General features: G+C 40.9%; 1 protein-coding gene across 2 annotated transcripts in view; it reads left to right on the forward strand.

The window, feature by feature from the left end:
• The window catches only part of TRIM55 (tripartite motif containing 55), a 37,779-nt gene that overhangs the window by 9,914 nt on the left and 7,935 nt on the right, over positions 1 to 19,930 (forward strand). The window contains exons 5-9 of one of the 2 annotated variants that reach the window (XM_010082319.1): positions 4,278 to 4,511; positions 5,553 to 5,575; positions 5,675 to 5,799; positions 8,046 to 8,266; positions 10,119 to 10,406. In XM_010082319.1, the coding sequence (XP_010080621.1) occupies positions 4,278 to 4,511; positions 5,553 to 5,575; positions 5,675 to 5,799; positions 8,046 to 8,266; positions 10,119 to 10,406 (891 nt within the window). The remainder of the gene's footprint in view (positions 1 to 4,277; positions 4,512 to 5,552; positions 5,576 to 5,674; positions 5,800 to 8,045; positions 8,267 to 10,118; positions 10,407 to 19,930) is intronic. The other variant, XM_010082320.1, reaches the window with a different exon arrangement.

A 19,930-nucleotide genomic window follows, 5' to 3' on the forward strand; every position in this document is an offset into this window, starting at 1 on the left:
CTGTAAAACACGAGCATTAGTCTAAGGCCTGTCTGGTCCTGTGAGCAGAGCCTTAATCCCAGCCATAGCGTAGCCACAGCGCAGCTCCTACGTATGTCAGTGAGTTCTGTCTTTGGTTACTTTGCCTCCTGTGCAGAAGTAGTTATTTAATGTATCTCTGTTGTCCTTTAAGGAGTCTTGTTTTGTTGCTCATGGGAGGGAAGAGTTTGGGCTCTTACTGTGAGTCTGGATTTTCTGGTAAAGGTCTAGCTCTGGCAGAGCTGGAATTGGCTTTTTTTGTCATTCAATAGCAGAAGTGGTTTTTGTTTCCTCCAAGAGGTTTTCACCAGCAAAGCAAATATAAATATCAGCTCCAACTGATTTGAGCATCACAGAGCAATAGGCTGAAAGGAGCACATATGAATTGATTTTATGATCAGAGTTTGATGAAGCATCAAGTGAAGGAGTTGCAACCCTCTCAGCCCAATTAGAATTATATTGACCCTTCAGAACTGGAGCAGAAAAGAGAAACTGCAGAGAAAAAGAAGTTAATCCAAGATGTATAGATTCTATTTGGTAAGAAAAATTGATTCCACAATCTACATACACAATTGCCCAAGGCTTCTATTTCCTCAGAGCAAGGAAGAACAGAAAATGCCCAAGATTGGTTCAAAGAACATAAAGCTCAAGTAAATGAGAGAGCACATTATCAGCAGTCAGAACTTTGTAGTCAGGAAGCCTTCATGTCGCAAGGATGAAATTGGCTGCTATCAGGACTTTGCAGACAGAAATGAGCCTTTCAAGTAGGTTAACTGCAGAAATTTGAATGATGCAAAAGCAAAAGCTTATACTCACTTAAGTTTAACTAACTGAACCAGAAACAAAACTTCAAACACCTAATGTGAATTATGGAGAAAACACTGTGCTAAAAATACCTTAATAAACACAACTGTTTCTGAAACTAGCTTCCTCAGCCATCCACTCAGTTTAAAGTCTAAACTTTAAACTCAAAGCCCAGAGAAAGTGCAGCCATTTTACCTTCAGATGTTTTAACAGGCTTTTCACCTTTAAAGTCAAAGATTGCATAATAGATCTTGGAGCTTACCTTGGCACTTCTGTGTTACATTTCAAGTAAATCACATTTCCTACCAAATAACAGCTTTGTCTGAATTGACATCAGTTTGTCCTTGAAGATGAAAAGCTACAGCTGGAGCTGAGAAATGTGCACACACGGAAATAACGCTTATAATCCAGGATTGTCTCTTCTCTCTATTTAACACTTTGCTGAGAACAATAAGTATCTGCTCTAGTAGAAAATACATTATCATTTTTCTTTTAGCTGGAGTAAGAAATAGCCTACAGATCTATATTTAGCTATTGCTCCTAGCCAAGCCAAAAAAAAAAAAAAAAAAAAAACAAAAAAACCTGAGTATAGCCTTTAACTGATTGAAAAGTGGACAAAATTCACATATTATACTGAAAATAAAAAAAAGTGAACATAAAATACTACATACATACTGGAAAATTATAACAAATAATTAAGTTTCATCTTGTAAACTATATGAGTCAAATAATGAAGGAAAAACTACCGTGTTTCTTTCAAATGTTAATAGCATAGGCCAGTCAATACAGGTATTTCAGAACAAGTGGTGCAACTCATTCTCAGTGGCAAGGACTCTTTTTTTTTTCTGGTATCTGTGCTTTAAAAAACAAAAAGGCTGAGAATTTTTTAGAATGGAAAGTTATGTATTTGTTAACTTTTTTTATTACTCAAAATCTACCTAGGGTAACTCCATCAGGCAGAGACTTTATATGGGAACATTTTATACAGAAAAAGATAATTTCAGAAATATTTCAGCATTTGCTCTAAGGTTTTGCACTCTCGCTCTTGATGTTCACAACACTGTAATTCTGCTGGCAGGAAATATTATATATTAGAGCTTAGAGACAGGGAAGGACCTCTCAGGGCACCCTGCTTTCACTCTTTTGCTCTTCTCCTAATGCTTGTCCTGTGTGAAATGGCAAAGATAGCACACACCTGTCCTGAAATTAAAGTTGTTTAACAAGCAATCTGAGGGACATTTCAGAGGAGGTTGTTGTAGACTAAACTGAAGAAGAGTTTGGAGCAAGTGGAACTCCAGGAAACACTGGGAGAAAAGTAAGAGAGGAGTGAAAGAGGAGAGAAAGATTATTTGAGATCTGAACAATAAAATGACAGGAACTGTGACTCCCTTAGTTTGAAAGCTTCCTTATCCCCACCCTCTAATTCACAAATCAGGAATTTCTGAGAAGTAGCAAGGACCTCCAGAAGGGCAGGTGTCCTGGTTTAAGCTGAGACAGAGTTAACTTTCTTCATAGTAGCTAGTGTGAGGCTGTGTTTTGGATTTGTGCTGAGGAGAAGGCTGAAAACATACAGATGTTTATAGTTGCTGCCAGGACAGCCAAAGACTTTTCAGCTTCTCTGCTGTGTCAGTGTCTGCAGGTGCAGAAGAAGCTGGGAGGGAGCACAGCCACAGTTACTAGCCTAGGATTCAACCTTAGGTTTAGGTTTGAGGCCCAAACTGGCAAATGGTCTATTCCATATCATGCACGGCATGCCCAGTATAGAGATGAGGCTCTGTCTGGAAGTGCTGTCTCTTGCTCTGGGTCATCTCCCTCTAGGTCACCCCTCTCTCGTGGTTGTCTCAGTCTCTCGGACACTAGGGCTTTTACCTCTGTTCCAGGATTGCAGTTTCGGGACTCTCCCTGCTCTGGGATCGTTATCCGGGAACAGGATGAGCCTTGGTCATCAGGTGCTGAGCAGCATCGCTGTGTATCACTCATTTGTGTATTTGTATATGTTACTATTATAATCATTATTATTATTTCCAATATTATTGTAGTTTAGTTATTAAATGGTTCTAATCTCAATCCACGAGTCCTTTTTCCCTTTACCGCTTTAATTCTCTTCCCACATCCTCAGGAGGTGGGAGGGTGAGCAAGCCGTTTTTGTGGTGTTTGGCTGCTGACAGGGGTTAAAAACCATGACAACAGGACAAGACTGCCCCTCCACAAAGAGTTTTAAATTAGGAGTGCCTGTTTAGCCTAGTCTTCCTCATTGGGAAGCAGAGGTGGATACTTGGGTAAATGCAACAGGATCTGTATTCGCTCTCCATCACTCAATGTAGACAGTGATTTTTGGCCACACATCCATCTTCGAAAGGCTTTTTCCTTTGAATGACACAGAGCAGACTGTCACCCACCACTCATAGAAAATAGCTCTGTCTGAAAGTTAGGAAAAAGTGGGATTATCTCTGGCAATGTGCTATGAATAATCAGTCTTATCACTTCCAAAAGTACTGTGGGACTGCTAATAATCCTGTGCTGCCAGGGTCTCAGCATTATGCCTGAAGGGACGAAGATGAGGAATTGATTCAGCCTCAGTTCCTAGGAAAGAGATTTAAATAATCACCACCATCCACAACTAGATGTAACCACAACAAGGTTATGTCCATCTGTGTGTGCTAGGGCATACAGATGACTCAAGTACATCTATTTGGTGGACCTCAAACATCATAGATAACCTGTCTTTGATTTACTCTCCATAAATCCTCCCTTGCAAGTGCAGTGTGTTCTTGTCAGAGAGCATTCAACTGGTTGTTGTCTGGTTGGAAGGACAATAAAAGTGTCTCAAAAAATGATGTGCAAATTAGTGCCTGAATGTAGGGTTGGAACATGATTCCTCCTTCTTTGTGCTTTAGTCACACACCATTTTCTTTGTGGTACCTCTACCTCAGTCAGTGCACAGTAAATGTAATATAATGGACACCTGTTGTCAAAACAGAGTCTAAAGAGGGTGTATGTGAAATCAAGCTCAGCCAGGATAGTTCCAGGTTCTCTGGTAGAAAAAGAAAATTCTCTAGAGCTGATTTGAGATGATTGCTCCTTTAAAAATAATTTTGTTTGTGAAAATGAACCCAGTTGCTAATATGATGGGGATTTTTACTCTTTCAGCAGACTTTGATGTATCACTACAGGCATCATAAATACCTTTCAAAATTTTTTAGCAGACTGACAAGTTATACAATAACCTGTTTGGGGGCTTTCAGTGGCTTGAAACTCAGACTTTGAGAACAGTTTTAGAACTTTTGTTCCAATAGCTTGGATTTTGAAAATTATAAAAGTCTCTTGGGTCATTCAGAATCCTTTGCACTGTTCAGAAAAATGAATTTCTTTGATAAAAATGCTTCCAAGTAACTGTAAAAATAGAAACCCTTTTAAGAACATAACATGTTTAACATAAACCAAATGATTCACAGGAATGCTGCAGACGACAGAAAGAGCAGCTGTGTGAAAAATTTGATTATCTCTATTCTGTACTGGAAGAAAGAAAAAATGAGATGACACAAATAATCACTAGAACCCAAGAGGAGAAACTGGAACACGTCCGCTCCCTGATGAAGAAGTATGCGGATCATTTGGAAGCTGTGTCAAAGCTGGTTGAATCAGGAATCCAGTTCATGGAAGAACCAGAAATGGCCGTGTTTTTGCAGGTATAAAGTCTATAAATAGAGATAGAAAAAGAATGATGGGTTATTATTTAAGAATTTCTCAATTTTAGGCACATTCAGAGTTTGGTCACCTTTGAGTGAACATTTGTACAAACTCGTTTTTTAAACACTTGAGTCAACACAGACAAATGACTAGCCTTCTTGTGAATAGTAACCAAAACAAGAACGTGAGTATTTGCTGTTTGCACAAAAATATGCTACCCTGTGTACGAATTTCCGTTCCCCAAAGAAGAAACAGGAATTTTAACATTTTCCAACATATCTTTATTGTCCCACCACTACAGTATATGTCAATATGAACTTCTGTGAGATATAGGTTTCATTTGCATATTGCCAGAGTGATTAACTTTCCAAGAATTAAATATTTATGTTCTAAGTCACATTTTCATGCCCTTACTTCACTTCCTTTTTCCTTCTGTTTTCCTGCTATAAGCTTAGGAGAGCTGATTAGTAAACTGTTTGCAGCCTGTCGACTGAATTCATTGTCCTGCAAGTTTACAGTTCCTCTGTACTAAAGACTGGAAGGGTGTTTTGTTTTGGTTTTTTTTTAAAAAGAAAAAACAACAAACTTTATTTCATCAAAGAATTGCCTTTGAAGAGTACAATATTCTTTCCAGACAAATAAAATTTTGTGGCTCCAGAAGTATGCCCTTATGGATAGTCAAAGACACAGTTACTATGACTAAAATTGGTAACGGAACAATTACTTTTCACCACAAACACACACGAGGAAAGAGCAAAAATATTTCCATTTCATTTTTGTAGAAATTGTACATATTTCCCATCATATTCATATTTTAATTAGAAAGTCTTCAAAGAACTAAAGGGTTTACTCAGACATATACTGAGTGTACTGCATTAGTATCCAAATTTTATCTCATTCATAGATCTCATGGTTGTCGGTTATGAGGCCCATATTAGTGTGTTTAGAAGCGCCAGTGTAAGAATGAGATCTCAATGCATAAAATCTCTGAAGAAATGGAACCATTTAAGAAGTCAGTTATTTCCTTTTTGTTTTCACAGAATGCCAAAACATTGCTACAAAAGTAAGTATTTAAACTTGAGATTCTTGATCTTTATAATGAATTACAAATTACAAATGTATCTGCAAATCCAAGTGCCAATAACCAATCTCTCTGTTTTAGAATTACTGAAGCATCTAAAGGATTTCAAATGGAAAAAATAGAGGATGGGTATGAAAATATGAACCAATTCACAGTGAACCTCAGTAGAGAAGAAAAGATAATACGAGAAATTGATTTTGACAGAGGTATGTCATTTATCTCACCTAAATTGCTTTCTTAAATTGCGGCTGTGTGTAATTTACATGATGATACTGAGTAGGAAAACTTGAATCAGATATTTCTCTCCATCCCAAAGTGTAACTAGACAATTTTGTATCAATTATAATCAAAAGCAAAAATCCATCACAGTCAAAAACACATAATCTGTTGACACCATTGATCTTACCTTTTATGTGGCCTCAACACTTTCCTAAACCCATGATCTTTACTGTCTCCTCATGTGAAGGGACTACAAAATAAAGCTTTTACATCAGCCTATAAAGTCCTTTTTTCCCTAAAAGATGCTCTTATGGTATGGCTTGTCTGCTCTAGAAAGTTTTTAAAGAAATAGAATGTTTACTACTGAAAGAAATGTTTATGAAAGGTACTTTTTAAAACTCTTTTATTATAATAATCCAGAAATGTAATAGAAACATAATTGAAATTCAAGATTATGGATTTAGAGAGGGAAACAAAAATTGTCATCCCCTTTCATGCATTTAACATCTTATGTCATTTGTCATGACATCATGACTAAACACGCTCAATATTTCTATATAATAATGCAAAGTTGCAATTCTACATTTACCAAAGTAAATGCACAAATCCAAAACACAGCCTCTTGCTAGCTATTATGAAGAAAGTTAACTCTGTCTCTGCTTAACCCAGGACAGCCTGGAATCTAGGCTCATCTATACTTTTCCTTACAGAGTAAGCCACAAGAAGTTAATGGAGATAAATGTTTCAAAATAAGCAGTTCTCTTCTATTAGAAGGCAGCAGTAATAGTCACCTGGATATCTCTAATTTTCTTGCTAGCATTGGATTCCACTAGTACATTTACATTTACTTTCATCAGCCCAGTTAACTCGCATGCAGAGGCCACCTCTTGCTTACTCCCCCGCCACAACTTATGATAAACTCTGAGTGCAGGGCTGCTCCCTGTGAGGGACCTGGCGTGCCTGCTGCGCAGTTTGTCGGTTGGGATCCATGGACTAGCTGTACTTGGCACAGGCTCCGTGTAGTGGGACAACATCTGTGGCACCAGTCAGCAGCAGAGGAGCAGGTGCCATCTCGCAGGGTCACGAACCTCCAGGGATTTATCCTGGTTGGGACAATCTCTAGTCACGGTGTCATGCCCAGTTCGTCCCTGTGACCTGCCATATCCCTGGCACGTGTGTGCATCTGCCAAGATCGGAACCTCATGCTCCAGACACACACCCCCACCGTGTGGTAGGGAATGTGACACCTGCCTCTTGGGGACAAGGCATTAGCAAGGGCTTTGGCAACAGGGAGTTCAGTCCTGTATTTGAAAATCCTACTACAGTCAATGAGGTCCTCTGCAGCCAGGGGACGGGGCAGCAGAGGTTCAGCGCTCTGCTTATAGAAGCGTATTTGTCTGCAGAAACATTTATCCACTATGAGAGTGTTACTTAGTTTGCAGATCTACATTCCTTCTACATATTCAGGCAAAGCCATAACCTGTGTAAAATGCACAGCCAGTTTGGATCTTGGGTTAATGCATCCATCTAAGTTTACTTCTCTGAAGTGCTAGGATGGCTCTGAACAACATCTGACATTTGTGAGTATGAATAGTGTGATTATGCAAAGAAAAAGCATTGTTAGAGGGCTCCCTCTGAAAAAAAGCCAAGCCACAAATGCTGACAACAGGATGTGTCAGATGGTGCAAAAGCAATGGTTTGACCAAGTTTGGCAGTCTAGTTTTAGGGAGGTTGCTATCCCAAACTTCCAGTCGTGTTGAAAGCACTGACCTGGCAAAGATTTGTTGTGATGCCTTCAATGGTGTTTGAAACAAACATATACTTAAAATTGCAAGAGAGACTTTTTTTTCCTGCCAAATTGTGTCAGACCAGGTATCCTCTCCCCAGAATACGTGGGGCCATGCTGCACATCCCTCATGAAGATAACTGCGTTGGCAGGACTTTCTCGCCTCCTTCCCATGGAAAGGGCCAGCTTAAGATTTTAACACACAGCGTGTGCATTCAGTGTCCTCCCTGCCACGAAGTGCCTGCTGGCAGCTCCATGACACTGCCCAGTCCAGGCTGGGGGGAGCAGGCTCTTCACCAATGCCCTCTCCCCAGCCTGCGTCCTCTGCCAGGCAGCAGATTATCAGTAGCTTTGCCAATGCAATTGTAAATGGCTTTGCAATTACTTAAAGACTGTAGTTACCTTCATGTGGTTCTCAGCCCTGTCCTTTTACACGTGTCCTATCAGAGGAGGAGGGAGAAGAGGAAGAGGACGAGACAGTGGATGGTGAAGATTTGGATGAGGTCCACACAGAGTCATCAGGAGAGGAGGAGGAGGAAGAGGTGGAAGAGGAAGGGGATGAGAGAGCACCACAACAACCTCAGCAGGACCCCGAACCCCAGAGTGCAGTGGTAGAGCCCCCAGTTGAACCCACTCCGGTGCCACCACCCACTGTCCCTGCTGCTCAGGTAAGCACCCCTGCTGCCCTGCTGCCCTGACAGCTATGCTGAGTGCACCCTGGCAGGGCAAGAAAAACCTGCCCTGTGGCCTGTAGACACCATACATCAGGAGCACAGCTAAGGGAGTCGATGCACTGGAGAGCAAAATTGTTTATTTCCCTTGTACACACACACGCAACTACACCCTGTCCTCTTGACCTGCATATGTATTGCTTGATAGGCAAAAAATTACACTGTTAGGTGAATTGAGATATATATGGGGTACATAAGATATAGAAAAAAGAGCTTCAGTTTGGGAGTTAAGCGTCTTACAATGGATGTTATGCTTGCTGTGATTTAACTCAGACTAACTATTATAAATGAAATGGTTGTTAAAATATTTATACTAGGAGAATTTGACATTCCCTCTGGATTTACTGAGCTTTACACCACCAACTTTTAGATAATACTTCTAATCTGTTTTCTATGAATGGCGTTTTCTGCCTTCTGCTCTGATCATCCTGTGGATCTTGTCTAGGTGGATGCAGGGATATTATACACCAAACAGGAGAGGAAACTGCCGCTTACAACCTAGCAGCAAACAGATTCAGGGTGTGAATAATTTAGGCCGGCACTTTTATTTAAGGAATGGGATTAGAATGAGCCCATAATTGCCGCATAATCTAAAAGACCTACATAAAAATATACTTCATGTGCTACTTTAGCTGGTCTTACATAAAATTAACTTAGCAAATTCTCCTCTTACGCAATTTACCCAGTGAAGTTGCTGAGCGAGTAAAGGCTGCTGTGAAGATATTTGAGGAGGCCAGTATGATAACAACAGAGCATGTAAAGATTTTTTTATTATATCAAGCTGCCCACATAAAAAGGGGGGAAAATGCTGTAGATTCATTCTTGCTTTGATTTGAAGACATAAGTGAGTTAGCACCAGTTGTGTGAAGATGCTCTCAAATCGGGCTTTATTGATTTAACCAAAGTTCGTCTTTTGAGGATTTGCTCTAACTTAACTAAATTTACGTCACCTAACTGATTTAGGTTTTTCTACAAACAGGAACTAGACATAAGAAATTCTGCCCATTAACATGAAGTCCCTCACTTCTAAGGCTAAAATGGGAAAGGTCCAATTGCTGTAGCAACTGTAAAATGCCATTAGGGCATGGTCAGACATGGCATGTGAGTGTTGTGGTGTGTGGGATACCTGTATTTCAGCTTTTGCCTTCTGTTGTAAGAAAGGCAAAGCAGAAATGCTGTGGTGATACCAGGTACTGCGTGGATGAGCCCTGAGAGCCTGATGCAGGTAGAGAGGTGCAGTTCAGCCGGCTGCTCCTCTTCTGGCAGAGCAACTGTGCTTGCCTTATAGCATTGATAGCAAGGGTGGTGGGCAAATGTTTCTCTCCAGTGTCTTTGTATTCCTCTTATTCTGATTACTCATATCAACAAACATGTTGTTCTTAACCCAAAACCCAACAAGCCATTCGAAGTACCTGCACCTATCGCTCATGGCTGGTACTGGTTCATTGTGCTCTTATGCAGAATTTCTTATATTTTTAGGACTGAATTGGGTGTTTGTGTGAATTAAGGAACCACTTGCTCACTCCTTTCTCAGTCAGCATCCCCTTCCCAGCTAATTCTACCCTCCTACTTTATTTTTTGGGTAACTTATTTCCTTTCCCATATCCATGCTGTTCAAATGGTTGTTGCTTTTGCTTTGCATTTTGATTTTAATTCCTCTGGGCCATATACTAGGACAAATCTATTCCTTGCAGTGAAATATAACAAAGATGGCATGCAGAGCAACGTGACTAAGGGAAGGTAACATGGTGCACTCTGCTTGTTCTTGTCTTTATCTGTCCTGATTAAGGATGAGGTTGTGACACCAAGCGGTTCTCAACAGACCCCAGAGTCTGACACTCAAATGCCGGCCACAGCAGAAACCATCGATCCCTTGTTTTACCCTAGCTGGTATAAGGCTCAGTCACGGCAATCAAGCAGTCCAAGCTCAACCCCGGTGAGTGGGTTGGGGAAAGTAGGGCCTCCTGTTTCTCTGGAAACAAGTACAAAGAAGGCAGAAGCCCCTGCAGCAACAGCGATCGAGGAGAGTGCACCGGGGAGTGGTAAGGAAACTAATGCCACTGCGGCGACATCCAAGGTCAGTGCTACCAAAGTCACCCCAGAGGGCTGTGATGTGCAGTAAGGCGGGAACGGCAATTGTTAAGGAAAATGTGACTTAATTTTCCTCTGCATGCTAAAGAATGAGAATAATTTTGGAAATATGGAAACAGCATAAATTGTAATTTCAGCAAATCCACTGGATTTACAAGTGGTTTCAATATGTGTCAGGCTGACTTTTCAGCTTCTGAGTAGCATGTCAATGGTTGCTTGTGCTGAACTGCCAGTGCACCACGCTTATGTGAGCTGTTACCCGAGTTGCTCACACATATGCTCAGGAGCTGTTGGAGAGACTGGCAATGCCTCAGCACAATCAGATATTTGCATGCATTAGTAGCAGACAAATCCTGTGCATGAGATTATTCTCATCACCTGTTGAAAGCCTGTGTGCATCACATGCCATCCTGCTGCTGCTGCATAGAGCAGCTATGGCTTGGCTTTGTCTTCTGCGGCTCCATGGCTGCACCTGGAGCGTATGGTTTCCCCGTGTGAACACAGAGCTATGCAAATACCCAGAGCCTTCTTGTGTGTTTGATTGCCTCTCAGTAAGCAGTGTGATTTCCTGGGTTCAGATCTGTTGCAGAGGGTTTCCTGCAAGCATTATTGGGACTTGATTAAAGGAGAGCATGAAGATCATATATTCCAGTTCTGTGTTAGACTACCAGCAGCATGATGGGATAACAGAAACTGATGTGTTGGGTACAGGAGGCTGCTTGCCTTAAAATGGCCGTGTTACAGTTGGGATAACTTGAATCTGAATATTCCTTCTTCTGCATATGTGTACAAACTCCACATGGGTCAAAGATCCAAGGAACAGAGCTGTGGGAGCTGTGTGTGAAGGATTTGCACACTACACCTGCTCCTGCTCCAGTGCCTGGCTACCAGCACGTGAGCAGCACTCCCTAAATTAAACCATCCTGATTTACAGGCTTAAGCCATATGTTTTAACAAAGCAATTACCTGTATGTGTGCGATGAGAGGAGATTATGTGTGTGTGTGTGAAAAAGCACAAGTGGGTAGTAAGTATTTCATGCTGTTTCCTTTAAAGTTGGAATCAACCATTTAGCGTATTAAGCAGCCCTACCATGATAAACCATAACGTGGCAGGCAAACAGTTAGAAGGAGTTCATACAGATTTGGTAAAAGGGATACTTATGTTTTAGCTGGAGGCTTTAGTCAATGACACTTGAATTTGGTGGTGGAAGGATTCTCACTGCCTTAACTGTCTTAACAAAAGCAACATTTGACTCCCAAATTTCAGCAGCTATTTTTCAAGTCAGGGTTTGATTTGAGAATATTTGAGTGGAATGAAAAAAAAAGTATTTTAAAATTGGCTGCTATTACCTTGTCTTCTTAAGTATGTTCCAAACGAGCTGACAAAGCAGGTAAATTCACAGTGAAATTAATTGCTGCTGTTTCTTTGTATCAGTTCCACTAATGACTGGATAGCCAAACCTCACAATAGGCAGGTAAAATCCTTACAGGATAAATTTCCTGGGAGCTTGTCTGACTGTGGTCTGCTTCCCTGGATCCTGATTTACCACCAGCAAGTAAAGGAGCAAAATTGATGTTTGATGTGGACAATTGTTTGAAAAAAAAGTGGCAGTGGTTTTCAGTTACACCAAAGCAGCAATCTGGTACCCAGCTGTCTTCATCAGCGAGTACCAGGACTAAAAACAGGCGCATGAGAAAGATGTCAGTTCCCATTGGTATGTGAATTTGGGGGTGCTGGGTTTTGATATTTCCTGGATCATGCATGACACTGACATTTTGGGAGGAGGAGGATGTTGAGTAGAGCAGCATGTGGTTCTGGGGATGGGTGGAGGAAGGAGCAGGGGGTGCAGCTGAGGATGGAGTTGCTCCTGGGCCAGAGAGAGAGGAAAGGACAGGAAAGCTTGAGAAGCAGAAAGGTGCAGAGTGGGCTGAAGAACAGAAAAAGCAGATAGACCAAGATAGGTAGGAACGGTGATGCCATGAGATGATGCTGTGGTCAGATTTGCAGATCTGAGCTGAAATGTGTCTATGTCACAAGCAAAATGGCCTCTGTCATGTGGCAGTGATCATTTTTAAGTATGTGAACTTCAACTTTGTTTATTTCCTGCATGTGATTTTTAGACGACATGCTCTGAAATGCCGTATTTGTTTATTTTTTTAAAACCCCAGCTAATGTTCCTCACGCCATTGTTTTTACTCCCTTTCTCCAATCAAAGGATATCATGGAAAAGTGCTGTGGAAACAGAACTTTTTCCCTGAACGTAGTGATAATGACTAGTTTGTGTCATGACAACACTGGTGAAGCACTCTTCTTATTTTCTCACAGGAGTTAGCATTCTGCATATCACTTTTGGCATTTCTTATCATACTACATCATCTTTGGAATCTGATTCAATACATGATTTGTACTTTCATGGGTAGGAAATATTTCGTTTTACCATTAACTAACAGTTCAAATAGTGTCTCTGGTGATGTTCCTATGTGGTTTTAAAGGATTTTTCCCCTTTCTTCCCATGCAAAAACATCATGCTAGTTCACAATACAAGCTGCCTAAAACATTTCCTCCTTGCACCTTTGGAACGCCACCCTTCAGCTTACTCCTGCATGGTTAAACATTGCATTTCCCGGGTTCAACATGAAAAGAGACATTTACTCCCTCAGACATACGGGCTTATATTTCAGTTGCTGTTCAGATGACCAGCAGGATGGAGAACCTGTGGGTTGACAGGAGATGTGAAGAGTCCCGAGCTTGTTCAGTCCAACAAATAGGGGAGGAAGATGTGGAGAGTAATAGTTGTCATCAGAGGGGTAAACATCAGGAAGAAAAATCCTGCTGCCAAGATTCCCACCACCAGCAAATCACCGGTGCTGTCTTGGGAGGATGGCTCAAGCCATCCCCCCGAGGGAGTACCACCATGGAGAGTGTCCCCTCACACCCCAGCCCACACAGCACACTCCACATGTTGGGGACTCCTCTTTGGGTCCTTTTTCCACAAAAAGACATCCACAGTCACCTTCATTCCCAGTGAGTGTGGAGTACCAAACATGGTCCTGAAATGCATCCCCATGTAGCTGGGGAGGATCACAACCTTTTAGGCACCCAAGGCTGTGTGTGTGCTTTTAAATATCCATGCTTAAAAAATGTTTTCCTGTAGTCAAAGGCCTTCTTTTCCTCAGGTCACACTAATTAAAAACTGAAATATCTACAAGATCAAGGACTAAGAACTTCACTACCCAGTGAAGTTGTCCTGAATGCAAACACTGTGGACTAAATCTTAACTATGCCATCACACCTCTTACTGGAGTAGCTCCTTTTTGGTAGATGCTGTCCATGATTTAGTTCCTACAGCTTCAAATTCACACCCCTCTTAGGTAAGACATGCGTGTATATTCAATTTCCGAAGTGACATGGCTGATCTGCACAGAATTCTGTGTTATCACTGGGGTATTTAATCTTATTTGCTGAAGACCAGAGACCTCTGACACAAAACAACTGTTGTTACTTTTTGCGTATTTGTTCTAATGACAGAAGAATTAAATTTTGGTCTGTTCTTCAACACAAAACTGCTTGGTTTTCCCTGCCCACTTTCTGTACTGCACTCTAAGTGCTGTACAACATGAGCTGGTGCATCTATGAAAAATTGTAAATTATTATTCATGTTTTATGTGCAAAAATTCCAGCACTATGACAGAAGTATATCTCTATTAAAAAAAAAAAAAAAAACAAAAAAAAAAAACAAACAAACAGGGGACTGGAGAAGCTATGACCTATGCTTTAGCTGCATAAGTTATGCAAAAAGATGCACTGTGCAAATTACTGGTGGTAATTTGAATTTGAAAAGCATCAGACACTGTGAATCTCAATTAAATGTATGGATCATAATTTAATTTTAATTTATTTGTGTTTGTTTTTGAAAATCCATTGTGTTATTACGAGAGGACATAGAGCTTGTTTGTACTCCTGAGAAATCAGCTATGGGAATAACATTATGCTATTTTTTCACTCTCTTTCTTTTTTTAATTCAAAATACTTTTTGAAATTAAAAGTAGACAAATGCAGAAAGCTCTCATTTCTACCATTTGAGACTTCCTTCTACATGGTCTCTAGTGACAGCTTTATGATTTATTTAATCATGAAATAGAAAGGAGGTGAGGGAGAAAGGCATTTTGGTCTCAGACTCCATTTACATAAAAATTATTTTCTTCTCCACGTGTAGTGAGGTAGCTGTTTAGACAGTTTATGTGTCTTTATCTTTCACATGAGATATCAGGTCACTGCCCTTTTTTCTTTTTGTGCGATAAGCCCCTGAAAGACAAATAACAAAATTACTTGAAGTAACTGTAGTCATAATTTATAATAGTAATATAAATCTGCATGACTGTCATCATAAAAGCAACATATAATTTATTTTCAGGCTATTTTAACAGAATGCACTGATAGGGATTTTCTTGTTTTTCAGCAGCAAAAAGAGGTCAGTTCCACCGATTAATCCCTGAGATTTACTATATTTAGGAGCCACTTCACTCTAAGAAATTGTATTGATGCATCAAGGAATTTCCTCCACAGTGCAGGAACGTGTATCAGCAGGGATACAGCAACAGGAGGTGCAGCCCATACGGGTACAGATTGCTTGGTCTAAGAAGGGGTGGCAGGAGATGATTCAGCATGAAGAAAATAGGAAACTCCACAGTAGAGAGCTGCATCCCGCTTCAGGGATTGCCCAAGTCAGAAGTATAGTCACCATAGGCTGCTTCTGCAGTTAAGGTATCTCTAGTAAGAGAGACAGTTCACCAGCTGCTGCTGGTTCTCACTTAGCACCTCTTCACATCTGCCTACTGCGTGTAAGGCGACATTGCTCTTAACTGAGGTGCTTCTGCTCAGTCTAAAGTCAGGGGCTGAGGGGGTTCTTCTGAAATGAATCTGAGCCTCTGCAAATGACAACTGGGTGCAAATGATTAAAACACAGGGGACAGGAGTAGCATCAGTGGGCTGCCTTTCCACCATGGGGGGGTAATGTATTAGTGGAGAGTGACACAGACATTAAGAAGCAGCCCTTTCCAGTGCATGGGACAGCTCTTGGAGTCCAAAACAACACCTTAGAGAGCTTAGAGACAGTTTGTGTGACGGATTACAGAAGCAGGTGAAGCAAGCCTTCACCGAGTCTTAAGTTGTCTTCTTGTGTTCGGTCTCAGAAGATGGGGTAAGTGAGCTAGGAAGAAGGACACATTTTGTGCGTTAGAATTCAGACACGCATTTGCCCTTTTGGCATTTCAGAACTCAGGTATGTGGTTTTGTACTCTTTTTATCCAGAGGATGCTACCAAGGTGTATAGGTGTGGAGCTTTAGGCATATGAGGAATGGTGTATGTTTGTAAATGCCTGTGGCATCTAATGGTTGGACTGGTGCACCTGAAGGAGTATATGGCCCTTCAGTCTCTTGGAAATCTGACTTCCAAACACACATTGAGTCCTCCTTAGTAGACCGATCAGTTTTCAGCAGTGCTGAACTTCTGTCTGTCACTTGTAACAGTGCAAATGTTCAATATTCCCAATATCAAGCCAGGTATGTAAGCCCTTCTTGCTGCCCAGATTTCGGCAACCAAACATGAAAAGCTGGCCCTAAATTCTGCCTTTTAATTCCCTTGTGCAGACCTCTGATAGCTAGAGAAAGCTATGCACATCAAGAACAGTAAAACCACTTTCCAGGAATGTGTAGTCTTTACAAACGTCTTCACATTCAGAACCACTCTATCCCTCAGTTTGCAACAGAGGAATCCCAAAAATCAGCAGTGACAAGTATTTTATAATAAAACCTTCTTGTGTTGTCACTGGAAGAAGACAGATCACAAAATACCTTACATCTGCTCAAATTAATTCAGTCTGGTTAACATACAGAAGGCAGTGGATGCATAAGGAAAAGTTTGTTCATTTTTTTTCCCCTAATCAGATTTTTGGAGGCAAAATCTGTCCTGCAGTGACACCATATAAATTTGTGAGAGTTTACGAAAGTCTTGTATTCACCTCGATCTCTGGTTATCCAATTTTTTTCACCTAAGATGAAGTACTGGACCTTATATTCTGTTCCTCAAACTCCCTGAGACTTGGCTGTGTGTGGCTCCAAAGGACTGAAGTGCACACATTTAGTTTGAAAGGAAATGCAAGTTAATCATCCACAAACAGTATTCTGATCTAATTTGCTTTTGCTGCCAGTAAGTACAGTGCTTTAATTCCATGAGGCTATAAAATATAGTCAGAACTGAGCTGTCTGGGAGCAGAAATACTAATGGAGTGGCCTATGTTAATCTTGTTTCATTAGTTTTCAAATTTTCTATTACTTGCCTGCAACCTTATGCCATCTGCCAGAATTACCATAAGGATAGTCCTCTCTGTATTCATGTATTGTAGTTCTCTTTGCCCTGATGCTGAATACTTCAATTTCAGCTGGATATCCTTCAAAGATTTTTCTATGAGACAGTTTTAAATCACATGTCAGAGAGGTCAGTACTTAGCTAAGTTTTATCCGGTTAGTTGTCATGTCAATATGCAGACAACACGGACAAAATAAGATCATTTAAAATGAGAATAGGGCCAAGAGACATCACGCTGTGCTCATTGTCCATGTGCCTCTGCTTTTCCATCACTATATAAAAGGTACGGTCCCACATTTAAGCGCAGTGCTGCTCTGGAATGATTGCACAAGCATGACGATGGTATGCAAATAATAATTTCCTTTCTCTTCTCTGAACTGGAAACTCAGTCTTACTAGTATGCTCAGGTAAGGAAGCTAAGTCCCCCTCTTCAAGATAACTGCTCCAAGAACGGGGATTGCTTGCTTGCAAGAAGGTAGTCTTGAAAGGCTGGATCTTGTGGGAATGATTCTAAGCCAGGGTGTCCCTCCCTTCGCGCCTTCCCACAGTTTGCCCCCAGAGTGGGACAAGAAGTTTGGTAGCATCAGCAGCAGGCACAGCCTGGGCGGCTCTCTCCCAGGAAGCCAGATGCTGCTCTGAAGGCTCCTTGCAATAACCGTGTTTAGCGCTAATGAAAGATCTGGGAATGCAGAGAGCGAAAGGGAACCCGATATCTACTATCTACATTTGGATATACTTGTACTATATCTTTTCTTAGGTAGAAAATTGGATGGGTTTATTTATGGTCAGATGAAAGAAAATCTGCAAATTTTGAGTGAAAAATGGGTCATTCATCTTCCATGAAGGTGAGTCTTTTGTAGGAGACCCATGAGTCAGCTAGTATACAAGCCCAAATTAAATTCTGTTTGAAGCTTCTTCCTAAACATCTCTTAAATTTCATTTGGGGGAAAAAAAAAGCTTTCAGCCTGCAGCTGAAATACAGGGCAAATGCTAGATGCAAGAAACTCAAGTTACCAGTCAAAAAACTCTCCCTTTGCTTCTCTGTTATTTGCCTCAGTGAGTTGGGGCTCGGTTATAGCAGCTGGGTCTGAGGCCACTCCAGCTGTTCAGCTGGTGGCAAATTCTATCTGTAAATTTCCATTTTGCATCTTGACTTTGTGCTTCAGGTAAGATATCATTTTTCCTCAGTTTAGCAAATACATGCAGAGAAAATCAGGAAAGTCTTGGTTGTTCCTCTTTCAACACCTCTCTCTCCCTTGCTTCTGAGAATTATCTGAGTGATTCAGAAGCAGCAGTGATGAGTCGTGAGGGCAATGCATTAAGACCAGCTTTCAGACAACAATTTCTCATAATTAATATGAGTGGCAAATACTCCACCTGAAGTTTTACCTCAAATAGTCTGCTCTGTGATTTGTCTGGTGAGTCATAGATACCATCTGATTTATGTATATTTCACCTTTTTTTGGTCCATTACTAACAAAAGGACTTCCACAATGACAGCATAAACAAAATTATTTCTCTTGTTCAAATTAATACAAAGCCAGGCTCACCTAGACATTGTCTTTCTGCAACTAGCTCATTTCCATACTGAATTCTACCTCCACTCGACCTCCTCCTCCAAGCATTGCTCATTCTGCTCATTGTTAAGGCGTTTGGAAAGGAAAACAGAGTGTAAACAAAGATATTTCTTAATCATGGATGAACTGTTGCTGTTTTACATTACATTATGGTAGATTTATGGCAACAACAACACAAGCCATCTGTTAGCAAGATATTGGGTTAGTTGTCATCCTACTGCCTTGAGACAGTTCAGGCTTTCAGTGCAGCCATACGCTCATCTATGGAAAGCAGGGCTTCTAGTGCTGTGACCATTAGAGATGGATCAATGTTTAAATACCAGCCTAGCTGATTGAAAATCCCACTGGTGGTAATTAGTAAACTGTTCCTGAGTCCTTGTGTTTGGATATTCTATCAAGTCACTTTCGGGATTTCCTGACTTGTGAGCAGGCGAGGGGCTGTACCGCAGCACCCTGCAGGATTCAGTACACACCTACCTGGCATTCAAAATGGAATTACAGGTTGGGGGGCTGCATGTACATCCAAAATGAAGCAGAAAAACAAGAGAGGGACATATCAAACAGTATTGATTTAGTCTTAGACGCCTTCTAGGTGATATATTTTCCTGATATCTTTATGATAATCTTCACATCATTAAGTAGAGACCAGTGACTAATCCAGAAAATGCGCTATCCCAGATTACAAGCCAATGGGGGTAGATAGGTGTTGCAATGTTCAAATGGTGCTACAGATGCACAGCATAGATGTCATACCTTTGACTGAGCAGAGGATGAGGATCTCAGAGTCCTGGATCTGGATTTCTCATTGTTCTTTTTAGTGTAGAAAGCACCCTATAAAATCTGCCTGAGTCTATCTCAACTACCAAAGGTGGTGATCAAAATACAGACTCAGTCTCTTAGAGCACTCCTGGCTCAGCACTTCTTCACATGGAAGAAGTGGCTGTTTTTCATGATGAAACACTTGCTGGTTGACTCGCTCTATTACAAAACACCTTACTGAGGAACGCAGCTGTTGTTTCCCCCATCAGTGCTGGTGAGCCTTTTCAACGTCTGGCACCAGATTCCTTTTTTGAAATATATTAATTTTTATATTTATGCACAATTTCATAATTTAATTTTATAAAATAAATAATTTCTTTTTTAAAAAATGTAACTGGTGCCCGCCAGATGCAGGTCAGTTCAAAGCTTGTCTCTGGTGATAGCTGCCTGAGATCTATGCTCTATACTCCCTAACAACCTAATCAATAACTATGATTGAATCTGAGACTTTAAGAGCAGTATTTATCACAGCTTCCTTGGACTTCACGTGAGAACAGTTTGAGATGGGCAGAAGGAAGCTTGATTTAATATCTTGCACATCAGCTGGCCAAGTGCTGTGCGGGCAAGTCAGCATTGTTAATGGGTGAGCAGAGACTACAGTGTGAGACGTGATACGACCGATGTCTGTCCAGGAAGTCACAGTGCTGCTCACTGAGCAGTGCATTGTTGTTGGAATACAGTCATTTCTACGCTACCAGCCTCAGTTGCTGTGGTCATGGTAAGGAGAAAATTGAGGCAAACAAAGA

This window comes from Pterocles gutturalis, unplaced genomic scaffold, assembly GCF_000699245.1.
Source record: "Pterocles gutturalis isolate BGI_N339 unplaced genomic scaffold, ASM69924v1 scaffold25004, whole genome shotgun sequence".
Taxonomy (NCBI): Eukaryota; Metazoa; Chordata; class Aves; order Pterocliformes; family Pteroclidae; genus Pterocles; species Pterocles gutturalis.